Genomic DNA, 12,041 nt, shown 5'->3' on the forward strand with positions numbered 1-12,041 from the left:
AGAGAGTTCAGAGAAGAGCCACGCGCATGATCAGAGGTCAGGAAAACAGACCTTATGATGACAGGCTGAGAGCTATGGGGCTCTTCAGCCTGGAAAAGAGCAGGCTCAGGGGCGGTTTGATGGCCACCTATAAGTTTATAAGGGATGTTCACCAGGATCTGGGGGAACATTTGTTCACCAGTGCGCCCCAAGGGATAACAAGGTGGAATGGTTATAAACTCCTCCAAGACCGTTTCAGGTTGGACGTAAGGAAGAACTTCTTTACTGTCCGAGCCACCAAGGTCTGGAATTAGCCTGCCATCAGAGGTGGTTCAAGCACCTACTTTGAATGCCTTCAAGAGAAATTTGGATGTTCATCTTGCTGGGATCCTATGACTCCAGCTGACTTCCTGCCCCTGGGGCAGGGGGCTGGACTCAATGATCTTATGAGGTCCCTTCCAGCCCTGTCTAGGAAATCTAGGAAATCTATGAAGGCTAATGGCATTCTGGACTGCATTGATAGGAGTGTTGCCAGTAGGTCAAGGGAAGTGATTATTCCCCTCTATTCAGCACTGGTGAGGTCACATCTGGAGTACTGTATTCAGTTTCCGGCCCCTCACTGCAGAAAGGATGTGGACAAATTGGAGAGAGTCCAATGGAGGACAACAAAAATGGTGAGGGGGCTGGAGTGCATGACTTCTGAGGAAAGGCTGAAGGAACTGGGCTTATTTAGTTACGAGAAGAGGAGACTAACAGGGGGTTTAATAGCAGCCTTCAACTACCTGAAGGGGGGTTCGAAGGAGGATGGAGCTAGACTGTTCTCAGTGGTGACAGATGACAGAACAAGGAGCAATGGTCTCAAGTTGCAGCAAGGGAAGTTTAGATTAGATATTAGGAAGAATTTTCTCAGTAGGAGGGTAATAAAACACTGGGTAACATTGCCCAGAGAGGTGGTGGAAGCTCCATCCTTGGAGGTTTTCAAAACCCTTCCAGACAAAGCTTTGGTTGGTATGATCTAGTTGGGGATGGTCCTGCTTTGAGCAGGGGATTGGACTAGATGACCTCCTGAGGTCCCTTCCAATCCTAACTTTCTATGATTCTATGACCTACAAGCTGCCCCTCAGTGGCTAGAGGAAGGCCACTAAATGTACAGTAACTAACTCCATGGGACAAGTAATGATAAAATAGAGACATGTTATAGTTTAATAACTAGGATGCCAAGGGAGAACATTGAGCAGAGAACTCTGGCTAGCACCCACTGACCTTGAATGTATCTAAAGAGCCAATGGACACTACCCAGTGCAAACTCTTTTTAGGCATGCACAGACAAAAGAGCAGAAGACAGCTACATAGCCACCCAGGTTCCCTCCAGCCAGCACCTCCTTCCTGGTTTGGTAGATGGACAGCTTGGCCACAGCCAGGAGGAAGTTGACCACAAGATCCTAGGACTTTGTAGTGCTGTGGATGTGGTGTGAATAAGATAAAAGCCTCAAAATTGGTTTTTGAGGAGGTAGCATAGGGGCATTCAAGATATGCATGTGCCAGACTCTCCTTGGTCTGGGACAGAAGGTCCATAAACTGGTTTGATCTAAATCAGTTAAATCTCATATTACATCCCAACAGGTTTATCTTATCTTTGGCCATTTTGTAAATAGTTTAAGTGCACTGAAATTCTGTTCTCTTACAGGTTTAAACCAGTTTCTGATCATTTAAACCGGTTTATGTGTAACTTCTGTCCCTAGTCCTTCTGGCTGCAGAGGGAACAGGTGTCAGGGAAATATATAAAGTGCATCAGGTTACACACTTATGCTGAGCAATCTGTTAAGGAGCCACTAATTTAGATTCCCCAGTGGAATGTGGGACTAAGGTGGAATACAGACTGGTTCACCATCCTCGCTGTCAAAGGTGTTCTGCAACTTGGTGTCTAGGTTAAACAAAAGGGCAGGGTGGTGAATGGTATGGAGCATAAGCATGTAGAAATGGGAGTGATGGGTTATCCAAAAATGGACTGGTTTGATGTCCCCCAGCTTGCTGAGATGGTGCAGCGGGGAATACCAGAGAGGCCAGCAAGGCAGTGGTCCCACAACTACCCCTTCCCCTTCCCCCTGCAAAAAAAGTACCTGCTGGGAAAAATACAAAGTCGGCACCTATGTAGTAGTTCCTAAGAAAAATCATAATGATGTAGTCGTGATGATTCAGAAATTATGCAAGAAGCAAGGATTTCTTAAGGTGATATTTTTTTATCGGACCAATTATGTAGTTGGGATAAAGTTAGACAAGCTTCTGAATGCAAGACCTTTTTCCTCAGGTCTTGCATTCAAAAGCTTGTCTAACTTTATCCCAACTACATAATTGGTCCTACAAAAAATATCACCCTAAGATAGCCTTGCCTCTAAGGATTTCTTGTTATAAGGCATACAACAAGGCCACCACACAAACTATAAGGTTCATAAGATGATTGTGTACACTTGATAGACTGGAATGACCTTGAAAGAAGGGGGTGGTTTTTGTCATATGTTTTACCATTTTCCATGAAAGTTCAAAATAATCCAAATGTCTGGAAAGGTAATTTAATGTTTGAACTGAACGTTGTGCTTAAGGTTCTTATTTAAAATATCAATAATTATGTAATTCATAGCTAGTTCTCCTTGGTTCATATATTGTTTAATGATGTTCATGTCTATTTGGCTTCCCTCCCACAGCTGATACTAGCATGAAGTATGCCTTGACCTATATACTGTACTTTGCTTTCCAGAGTTTTCATCATCAGATTTCTGAGTGTAATTTTCTAGGAGAATAATTATTCATTTATTTATTTATTTATTTATAGGCTTCTTTGTGTGGTAGGTATATTAATTGGATGGAAACTATGGCGTTTTTATGTTGAGCTTTAATATTTGAAAATGAAGTGCTGTGATCAATGCTTTTTTTCGTTTTTAATCCCTTAATGTAATCATTACCATCATTATTCTGTATATTTAAATGTCAAATGTGACTTGAGATTTCTTCATACATTGCAAGGTCTTGAACAATTGGTTTGATCTACTGATAGAGATTATATAAAATTGTTAATTTGACCCACATGTTCCCATTAAATATAAGAGAAAAAATTCAATGTTCTGGCTCTGTCAAAGACAAAAGCACTTTTTATTGTGGAAGTAAATAATTAACAGCGTATTCATGTAATTTCTCCATGATATTCTTATTAACATAGATAATGCTTTCAATGAATAGCACCGCTCCAGAGTCATTTGTGTTTTATATAAAACATGCATAATGCCATTTCTTGGTACTATGAAGACACCTTTCCCTGCTTACATAGTATTTGCTTCTAAAACAATTGCTTTAAATGAGTGCCATCTAGTGTCTAAAGGCTGCAATATGACTTGTGATTAATATAGTAGTAGACGAGAATTTTATTAGGTGTGGTTCAAAATAATTATTACATCATAATTCTACAGCAATTTGAACTGGAATAGTGTAATATTAATAGAGGAAAATGTCATTCTTGAACCAAAAATTAAGGAAAATTAATTGAAATGATGTTCTGTGTAAAGACTGGATCCTTAATGTCAGCTATGAGTATATTACTATGCTTAAATCAAGCCTTATCTTTAAAAAGATTCATATATGTACAGATGCACACATACAGGATTCTTCAGGAGTATGGATTATTTTTGTCTGTATTTGACCTTCAATGAATGACCTGACAGAATCTGGATTTAATTTGTAATACAGAAACCAATGCAGTTTGTGGCCTGCATGAATATTCTATGCTGTTCTCTTAATGATCTCAGAAAAACATAACTGTGCCTTGTAGACCCAGCTGCTTAAAGGTACATACACAGAGTTTTAGAAAATTCATGGGGATACTGTGAGAGCTTTATGAGTTGAGTATTTGTCGATTTTTTTTCTTTTTTATTTATTTTAGAGTCCCCACTGTTGCAACAGCTACTTGCTCATTTACACATTTTTAAAAAAATCCTGAATAGGTAATTGACTTAAGCTACTCAGACTTGCTTTAAGAAAACCAGTGTCTTTTTGTCTTGAATAAACAAAAATGGACCAAAGCTATAATACAAATCAAATTTAAATATCAGAATATCAAAATCACATATATGGAAGAAGTAGCCATATTACTGTAATTTATGTAACATACTAAGTCCTGTTGCTTCAGGGGAAGAAATCATTTTGAAAGATTAGGAGATAAATAGGAAATTAAATGTGTTTAGACCTAACTGGATTTCTAACGGCTTAGTTTTCTTCCTTTCCAGTTTACGATTGGTTTGTTTTTTCTTTCTTAGATGAGTGCTAGTGTATATCCTAAAGCTGTGAGGGTGATCTTTTGCTCGACTAGCACATCACTTCCCTAGCTGAGAATAGTGTAGTTTAAATGTAAAGTGGGTGGATTAATAGAGTGAGTCTTCCATTAGTATGTCCTGCTGTGAAATTGCATGTATGTGAGCAGACCTATTTGTATGCAGTGACAGAATCAAGGGTTTAGGTTTTGGAGGGTTGAGCTTGAGTGGGGCTCATTAATGAAGTGTAAGATATGTGCATACACGTATTAATATGTATTTACCCACTCTGTTTTGTGGTACTGCGGTCCCCACCTTGCCGTTTGAACACCACAGGTTTAAACCATTTGAGTTGAGTTCTTTTCCAGCAAGTGGAATGATCATCATTTCAAACTGTATATGTGCACAGGGTTTTTAAAAATCATTTATTTATTACTAATTATTACTGTTCTGATTTCTATTTCAGGAACTTTAAATTGGAAGATGAAAGGCAGTGTTACTGAGGAATGGCTCTATTTGGACTTCTCCCATCAATATGAAGATTGCATCTTTCCTCTTCATTCATCTGTAGCCTTATTTTTGCTGTCCTACTGTGACTGCAAATTATTCAAAGTTTTCTTAGTGCCTGCTGGTGAAAGTGCAGATGACCAGCTTGAGGGCAAAGCATTGCCTAGTGATCCCAAGTTGCACTTTACCTCAAGGTGTCAGCTTCCTTTGGTAGTCCAGAACTGCTGTTTGCCTGCTATTGTGGGGAAAGATGGCAAATTCTGTCGAGCTGGTCTTGCTGTTGTGCTGAGGTACATAGTACAGAAAACATATGAGGCTGACCCATCAAATAAGGAAGCTTTAGAACTTTTGGGATTTAAAAAAACCTGCTTAAAAGCCTGTGCTGAAGTGAGTGCATCTTTTTCTGTTAGATATATTAATTCTTTTACAGTACAAAAAGTAATATTTTAAATTGGGTTTCAATGTGGATGTCAGCGGTAGTGTCCAATTAGCAAATTTTACCATGTTATTTCCTAGTTAGTCCAATAGGACACTGTTGATTCTGGCATAAATATGAGCTGTAATTATTTAAAACAAGCAGGGAAAGGAAAAAGAGGCTTGTATATTTAAGTAATATTAAGATGAAAACTATAGGTTGGGGAAAAGTGTACTTTCACTGGTAAGAGTGATGGTATGCTGATTTAGACTAGTTGAGAATCTGTTGCTGTCTGTTTAAAAAGGAAATTCAGTTTACTTTTAATCTGCCAATATCAGATTTTAGCGTGTCCACGTGAAAACTGTTATCACTTCTTTTGAATCGAATGAAAATACAAATTTCTTATACAAGCATTCAAGATGACACCAATTGTAAAGTAAATGTAGGACCTTGAACTCAGGTCCTAGAGGGTATGTAGAAGAGAAAATATTTAAAGTCTAATCAAATGTATAAGTCCATAAAGCTATGGTCTACTTATGCTGAAAAAGGACTGACAGCAATTCTGAAAGGAAGCTAAAGGAAGCTAGAACACTACTACGAGCAACTGGAGCCAGTGGGGATTGGGAGGGTGGAGGGGGAGGGACGAGGAAGAAGATCCTTAAGTAATCTAGGTCGGGGAATAACTTCCAATGTAAACTGTGTTCCTTACTTCTGAATCATGAAGCTCTCTAATGCCCTTTAGACAGTCTAGATCATTCATTATTTGCTTCATCTGCACCACATGATTGGAAAGCTATTTTACTTAATCACCACTGTGTAAAATACCTTCTTAATTTTCTCTCATGTATGTTCTTTCATACCATTTATGTCATGTAATTGTGGTCTGTTCAGTAATTTCAGATAAGGTTTAATTGAAGAACAACTCTTAACTATGGTCCTGTAACACGAGGCTGTACTAAACAGTGGGCACCTCCATATGAGATGCTTTACTGCACATAAGTCTAATCTAATGCATAGTAAAGTATCACCATTTACATGTGTGCTGGACTAACTGTACATTAAATTAGTTTAATGCATCATTTGCTAGTACCAACATATACAGGTACTAGATCAACTGTACATTAGGTAATGCGCAGCAGCAGATGTGTAGATGCTGACTGGGAGCAATTTTGCTTCTGGTTAGCACAGGCAGCAGCGGGCCACTTCTGCCTGGTTAAACCCCCATGGCGGGGGAGCTGTGTTGGCTGCAGGGGTAGCTGGCTTCTGCCCCATGCACATTGGGACCAACCCCTGTACCCCCTGACAGCCCCTGGGCAATATCTATCATTCTTATTTTCCCTCAAATACACAGAGAGGTGGCTCCCACTGTAAATGCTTGTTAGCATCAGGTTCAGTATGATTATTTTTTTAAGATGAGGTTTTTGTTGAACTCGGTGCTCTGGTGCCATTTTCAGCCTGTAACTACATGGTCCAGATGACTTAGCTGAGAACAGTCTTCAACATCTTATCTCCCTGTTCACCAGGGTCTTGGCTACTGTGTGGTTTTCCCACCAATGTTGGTTTTTTCTGGGTGCAGCAAAGTATACCATGGTTTAGACTAACCTGCAAAGATTGAATCAGTTTAGGCTCTGGCTTTTGAATGTCTCTCCCTAGCCTTAAAGGTGCAGTGGGATCTGATCTCAACAATTGTGCCTTCTCCCATACCACATGTGCATGGCAGGAGGCATGATTGTGGGATCAGGAATCAGATCCCTGTCACACCATATTGCCAGGGTAGGGGGAAACCAGGATTATAATCATGATCTTGGGCACCTCTTGCATCAGCAAGTTGGGTGCCCAAGAATCAGCTGATTGTCAGCGGATAAAAACTGCCCCAGGGCTCAAGTCCTAGGATAGTCCATATCTGCTGCCAACTGGCAGGGACCACCCTGGAGCTTGAGCCCTAGGCAATCCCTTCATGGCATTCCAAACACTCAAGTTATAGCACCATATAAACCAGACTTCAATGATATTACAGTAAAAGCTCTTTTATCTGGTATCCCCCTGCATTTCAAAATGGTGGTGGGGGGCACTTTAACTAAAGCTTGTCAAATGAGCTTTAGTTAAAGCGCCCCTGCCACCATGTTGAAGCACAGGACACTGAATACATGTGATGCTCTCAGAGCCACTCTAATTCAAGCTCCCAGAATGTCATGTGTATCTGCGTTCCCACGCTGAAAAATGGTGGCAGGGACACTTTAACTAAAGCTCGCTGAACAAGCTTTAGGTTAAAGTGCCCCTGCAGCCCTTTTTCAGCATGGCGATACTGATGCATATGATGATGGAGTTTGCCGGAGCATGGTAATTACCAGGCTCCAGTAGACTTGATTAATTGAGCCTACTCTGATGCATTGCAATTACAATATGGCGGAGCAGCCTCCCTGCATGTGTATAGGCACCCTTATATTATAGATCCTGCATCTTCCACTGCAGTTTGTTTTGATCTTGTGATCATGCTTACTGAGACAAACTCCTTTTGGCTTGTTTTCCTTAGGAGTTTGGTTTTTAAATCATTTAGGCATATTTGAATGCTCCTGTGAATCCCAGATTTGTTAGTTTCTTTTCAGGTGTAAACCATGCACTAATGTTCTCATCTATTTAGGCTGCTGTAATTCCTTCAAAATTAAAACAGTGTAAAACTGTAGTAGCACAGTGATGAATCAGTTCTTGTGGACTGTGGAGAAATATGTGCAGAGGTTGCATGTATTTTAAGTCTGTCCACATATATAGCTAGTAATTTAGGAGTTTAAAAGATTTTTGCATTTAAAAATCATTTCAGTTAACCTTTAATTTTAATGCATCTTAAATATGTATGCTCCTAAAATTTGGTATTTTAAGATGCCATGAAACTTAAGTGACCACCGTAGGGGCCAACAAAAATTAGTTACCTAGGAGAAAAGATCTTTAACTAAAGGTCAAACCAAATCGTGCTGGAAATATTGAGATTTTTTTTTAAACTGCTCTCTAAAGAAATGGAGTTGTCTGTTAAAGGTAGTTCAGGTTTGGTTAATGAACTCGTACTTGCTAATTATGAATGCTGCTAACTACTACTATTTCACGAGTATAAGCTCCTTCCAATATATGTGTAAACAAGAAGAGTTGAACGGTTTTCACCCTTATTTAAAATGTAATGTTTTTATTTACTTGCAAGTCATTTAAAAATTGGATTTAACTGAATTAATGTTTGAGATACTTTTGAACACCAAACCAAACCAGGACATAGGCAGGGAACATGTTGTCTTCATCATAAAACTTGAGTAATTCCTGAGTCTGCAGTTTTCTCCCATTGTCAATTTTTTAAAATATTGTGTGAACTATTTCCATGAAAATCCATAGTATTTATGGGAAAATTAATTATAATCTGAAATAGAGGTGCACTGATACATTGGTTTGATGTCTGATCTGTACCAATACAAAAAAAATTGGCTGTATTGGAAATCGGCCTGATGGGGCCAATAATTTGACCGATAAATGCCTGTGTTTCGCGCAGCCGCAGCACAACACTCAGGCAGCGAGGACCAAAGCCGGTAGCTTGAAGAGCTGCTTCCAGCTGGTAAGTCTGGTGTGGGGCTCTTCTTGCCAGGGGCTGGGCTCGGAGCAGACGCTGGTGGTGCTGGGAGGGGCTTGCAGCCACCCCAAATTTTGCCGCAGCTCCCCTCCCAGCGCTGCTGCCACCAGCCGCCTGGCTCAGTCCCGGCTCTTCCCAGCATGTGGATTTTCAATGCTCAGTGCCCCACCTCCACCCATGAGCTGGCACTGCGTCGGACGGCTGGCAGTGGCGGCACTGGTAGTGGAAATGTGGCAAAATCGGGGTGGCTGCAGTCCCCTCCCAGTGCCACCAGTGCCCTCTCACTGCCTCCCGCAGGCCCCTTCCCTCCCCTTCCACCACACAGACGTATCAGCTGGAGGCAGCTGTATCAGAAATTGGATGGGTGTAGGCTGATATGCCTGCTTAAATATCAGGTATCGGTATCGGCCCCCAAAATCTCTATTGATGTACCCCTAGTCTGAAATTATGCAACTAATATAGTGCAAGTGGATAGAGTTGTGATATGGGTTATACAATTATATTTAGAGAGATTGTAATTTTACCTCTCCCAATCCCCCCCAAAAATGACAGAATTGAACTGAAAATCGTTTCTATGCAAGTTAATTTGATGGGATCGATTCTGGATTATTGTACCAGTCAAGTAAATTGAACAAGAGGGTAAAGTAGAGTCTGAATGATAACTTAAAAATATTTAAGTAGAAATAAAGGGAAACAGATTTAGAAAAATAAACCTTAAATTGTTAAGATAAAAACTTGGACTTACTGATACCACATAGCAAGAAAGCCATGCCAACTTTGTTCAAAAACAGTTCTGAAAAAGCTTTTAGAGAAAAACAAAATTGCATGCAGCACATTCATAGATGGGATAGGATTCTAGTTTTGTTGGCACTTATTTGGGATGACCTACATCACTTAGTCATAGCTTTTACTTCTCATGAAGTATGCAGTGATCCCAGGTTGCCACCAGTAAAAAATAAAAACAAATTAACAAACTTTTAAACACACCAGGTACCATTTATTTATTACTTTGGCATATACAATTTAATATCCTGAATGAAATAGTGTTATATCATTAGCAATGTCAATATTTTACCCTGGCAGATATTGTGCTTTTACCATGCATCCATCAATTCTTGGTAAGAAAACAACTTGTATATAATTACATAGTAAGGAAATTGAGAGATCAAATTCCACCCTATTTACATAAGTTATATATAATGCATGTGTTTTGTGAGTTTGTAAGATAATCACAGTATATCTTTAAAGGTGGAAGTTGCACCTCGTTTGGAGAAACTTTTTAGATAGTCCTAACCATTCTAATGAGAACATGCTTATTTAAATCTATCTGATAGGTTAGCCAGTGGACCAGACTTTGTGAAATCAGCATCCCTCTGGCTGTTGAGAGCTTTTTGACTGCATCTCCTGAACAGTGTCAGACTATTCCACCTGAGGTTTTGCAGCTTGAGAAAAAGCTTGGAGAACCTGTCAGGGTGCACAACGATGACAAAATCCGAAGGCAGAAACTGCAGCAGCAAAATACAGCTGACAATACTGCTTCACTGCCTGCACTTGCAATGGGAAACACAGAAGAAGGAATAATAGAAGAAAAGCAGGAGCAAACACTCACAAGCTTGGAACTGAGAGTGGCTTTTTCCAAATTAACTGTGCAGGAAGTACCAGCTACAACCAACAGGGAGCCCCCTCTCATCAGGAAAATGAAAACCTCTGACCTCCCACCCTTGGAGCATATTTTTGCTGAAGGACTTTATTTTACCCTGGCAGACCTTGTGCTTTTACCATGCATCCATCAATTCCTGGTAAGAAAACAGCTTATGTATATTACATAGTGTAAATTTCTTTTAGAAACTGAAAGGTTATAAAAACATTTTGTTTTAAGACATGTAGAGGTCAAACAAAGTGTGTGCTGTATAGTCCCTCAGAATGGGAAAACTGTTTTGTTACCTTATTTTTTTGTATGCATAGTATGGGAAATATACTATACTGCTTATCTATCCTTTGAGTTTTAAATATACAATAGCGATCACACAGCCGTTGATATGCTGCAAATAATTCTTGCCTATTTATTATGTATGTATTGAAATACATTTATGTCACACACTGGCTCTCCAAAGGTGTGTTTTTATTTAAATACTTTCTTCCCCCTAATACTTTCCTTAGCTATTTCTGTTTCCACGTATATATCTTGATGAATGGCTGGCTTGGCTAAATTAGACTAGAGCTTGACTTCCATTACTTTTCGCATTAGAAATTCAGAAGAGAGTTGTATCCAACCTCAGAAGGCATTGCATCCAAAACAGTAGCCGCTATCATACCTGAGACAAATACCAAGGTTTGTGGGGAGAGGGGGTTGAAGAAGCAGTAGGTAGGAGGTCTGTTATGGTCTAGTATGTTGGGATGCAACAGGTGATTAGAACCATGTGGAAGACGATGATTTCTAATCTGGGAAGGGGAAGGGGGCGTGGAACAGAGTCCTTCTGAAAAAGTTAATCTGGAACATCTGAAAAAGTTATTTCCTGTCTAAGTAATTTGTTAAACTGGATTTAAGGTTATAAGTATCAGTTACTTTAGAAATGAAAAGCCCTTAGGAGGGTATTGTATTTTTCTCACTTTGTAAATCCAAAGTTAAGATTACACTTAGTTAGGGCTACCATATTTCCAGGTCCAAAAAAGAGGACACCTGTCATGACCGGGGTGGGGGATAGGAATATGATGGAGGAGTAGTGACATGCCAGTGCCCTGCCCCTGCCCATTCTGTTGCCCCTCACTGACAAGCCACACCCACCCTCAGCCCTGCTGCTGCCTATCACCCCGGATCCACTGACCCCAGCTCTGCCAGGGCTCCTCACCTCCAAACAGCAGTACCCTGCCCCCACCCCTTGCTGGTGCCTCTCATTCCTGACCTGCAGCCCCCTGGCACTGCCAGTGCCTTACACACCCAACCCACAGTCACCCATCCTATCCCTCATGCCTCTCACTCCTGATTCAGTCTCCTGACCCCCTTCCAGCCTTGGCGGTGCCCCTCACTCCTGACTTATAGCCCCCTGCCTCTAGCCCTGCTGGTGCCTCTCACTCCTAACCCGCAGCCCACTGCCCCCCAGCCCTGCCAGTGCCCCTTGCTCCCAAACAGCCCTGCTGGTGCCCCTAACTCCCGCCTTGCAGCCCCTGCCCCCTCCCCCCCTTCCTGCTGCCCAAACAGCTACTGCATTGTGGGCAAGCCCACTCTTTCTTACTT

At 40.7% G+C, this 12,041-nt stretch overlaps 1 protein-coding gene across 3 annotated transcripts in view; it reads left to right on the forward strand.

The window, feature by feature from the left end:
* Nucleotides 1-12,041, forward strand: part of GSTCD (glutathione S-transferase C-terminal domain containing) — a 184,115-nt gene that overhangs the window by 25,042 nt on the left and 147,032 nt on the right. For all 3 annotated transcript variants that reach the window (XM_019521928.1, XM_019521927.1, XM_019521926.1), the window contains exons 2-3: nt 4,744-5,171; nt 10,141-10,605. In XM_019521928.1, coding sequence (XP_019377473.1) covers nt 4,761-5,171; nt 10,141-10,605 — 876 coding nt within the window. In that variant the 5' untranslated portion in view covers nt 4,744-4,760. The remainder of the gene's footprint in view (nt 1-4,743; nt 5,172-10,140; nt 10,606-12,041) is intronic.

This window comes from Gavialis gangeticus, unplaced genomic scaffold, assembly GCF_001723915.1.
Source record: "Gavialis gangeticus isolate Ggan-Ray unplaced genomic scaffold, GavGan_comp1, whole genome shotgun sequence".
NCBI classification, from domain to species: Eukaryota; Metazoa; Chordata; order Crocodylia; family Gavialidae; genus Gavialis; species Gavialis gangeticus.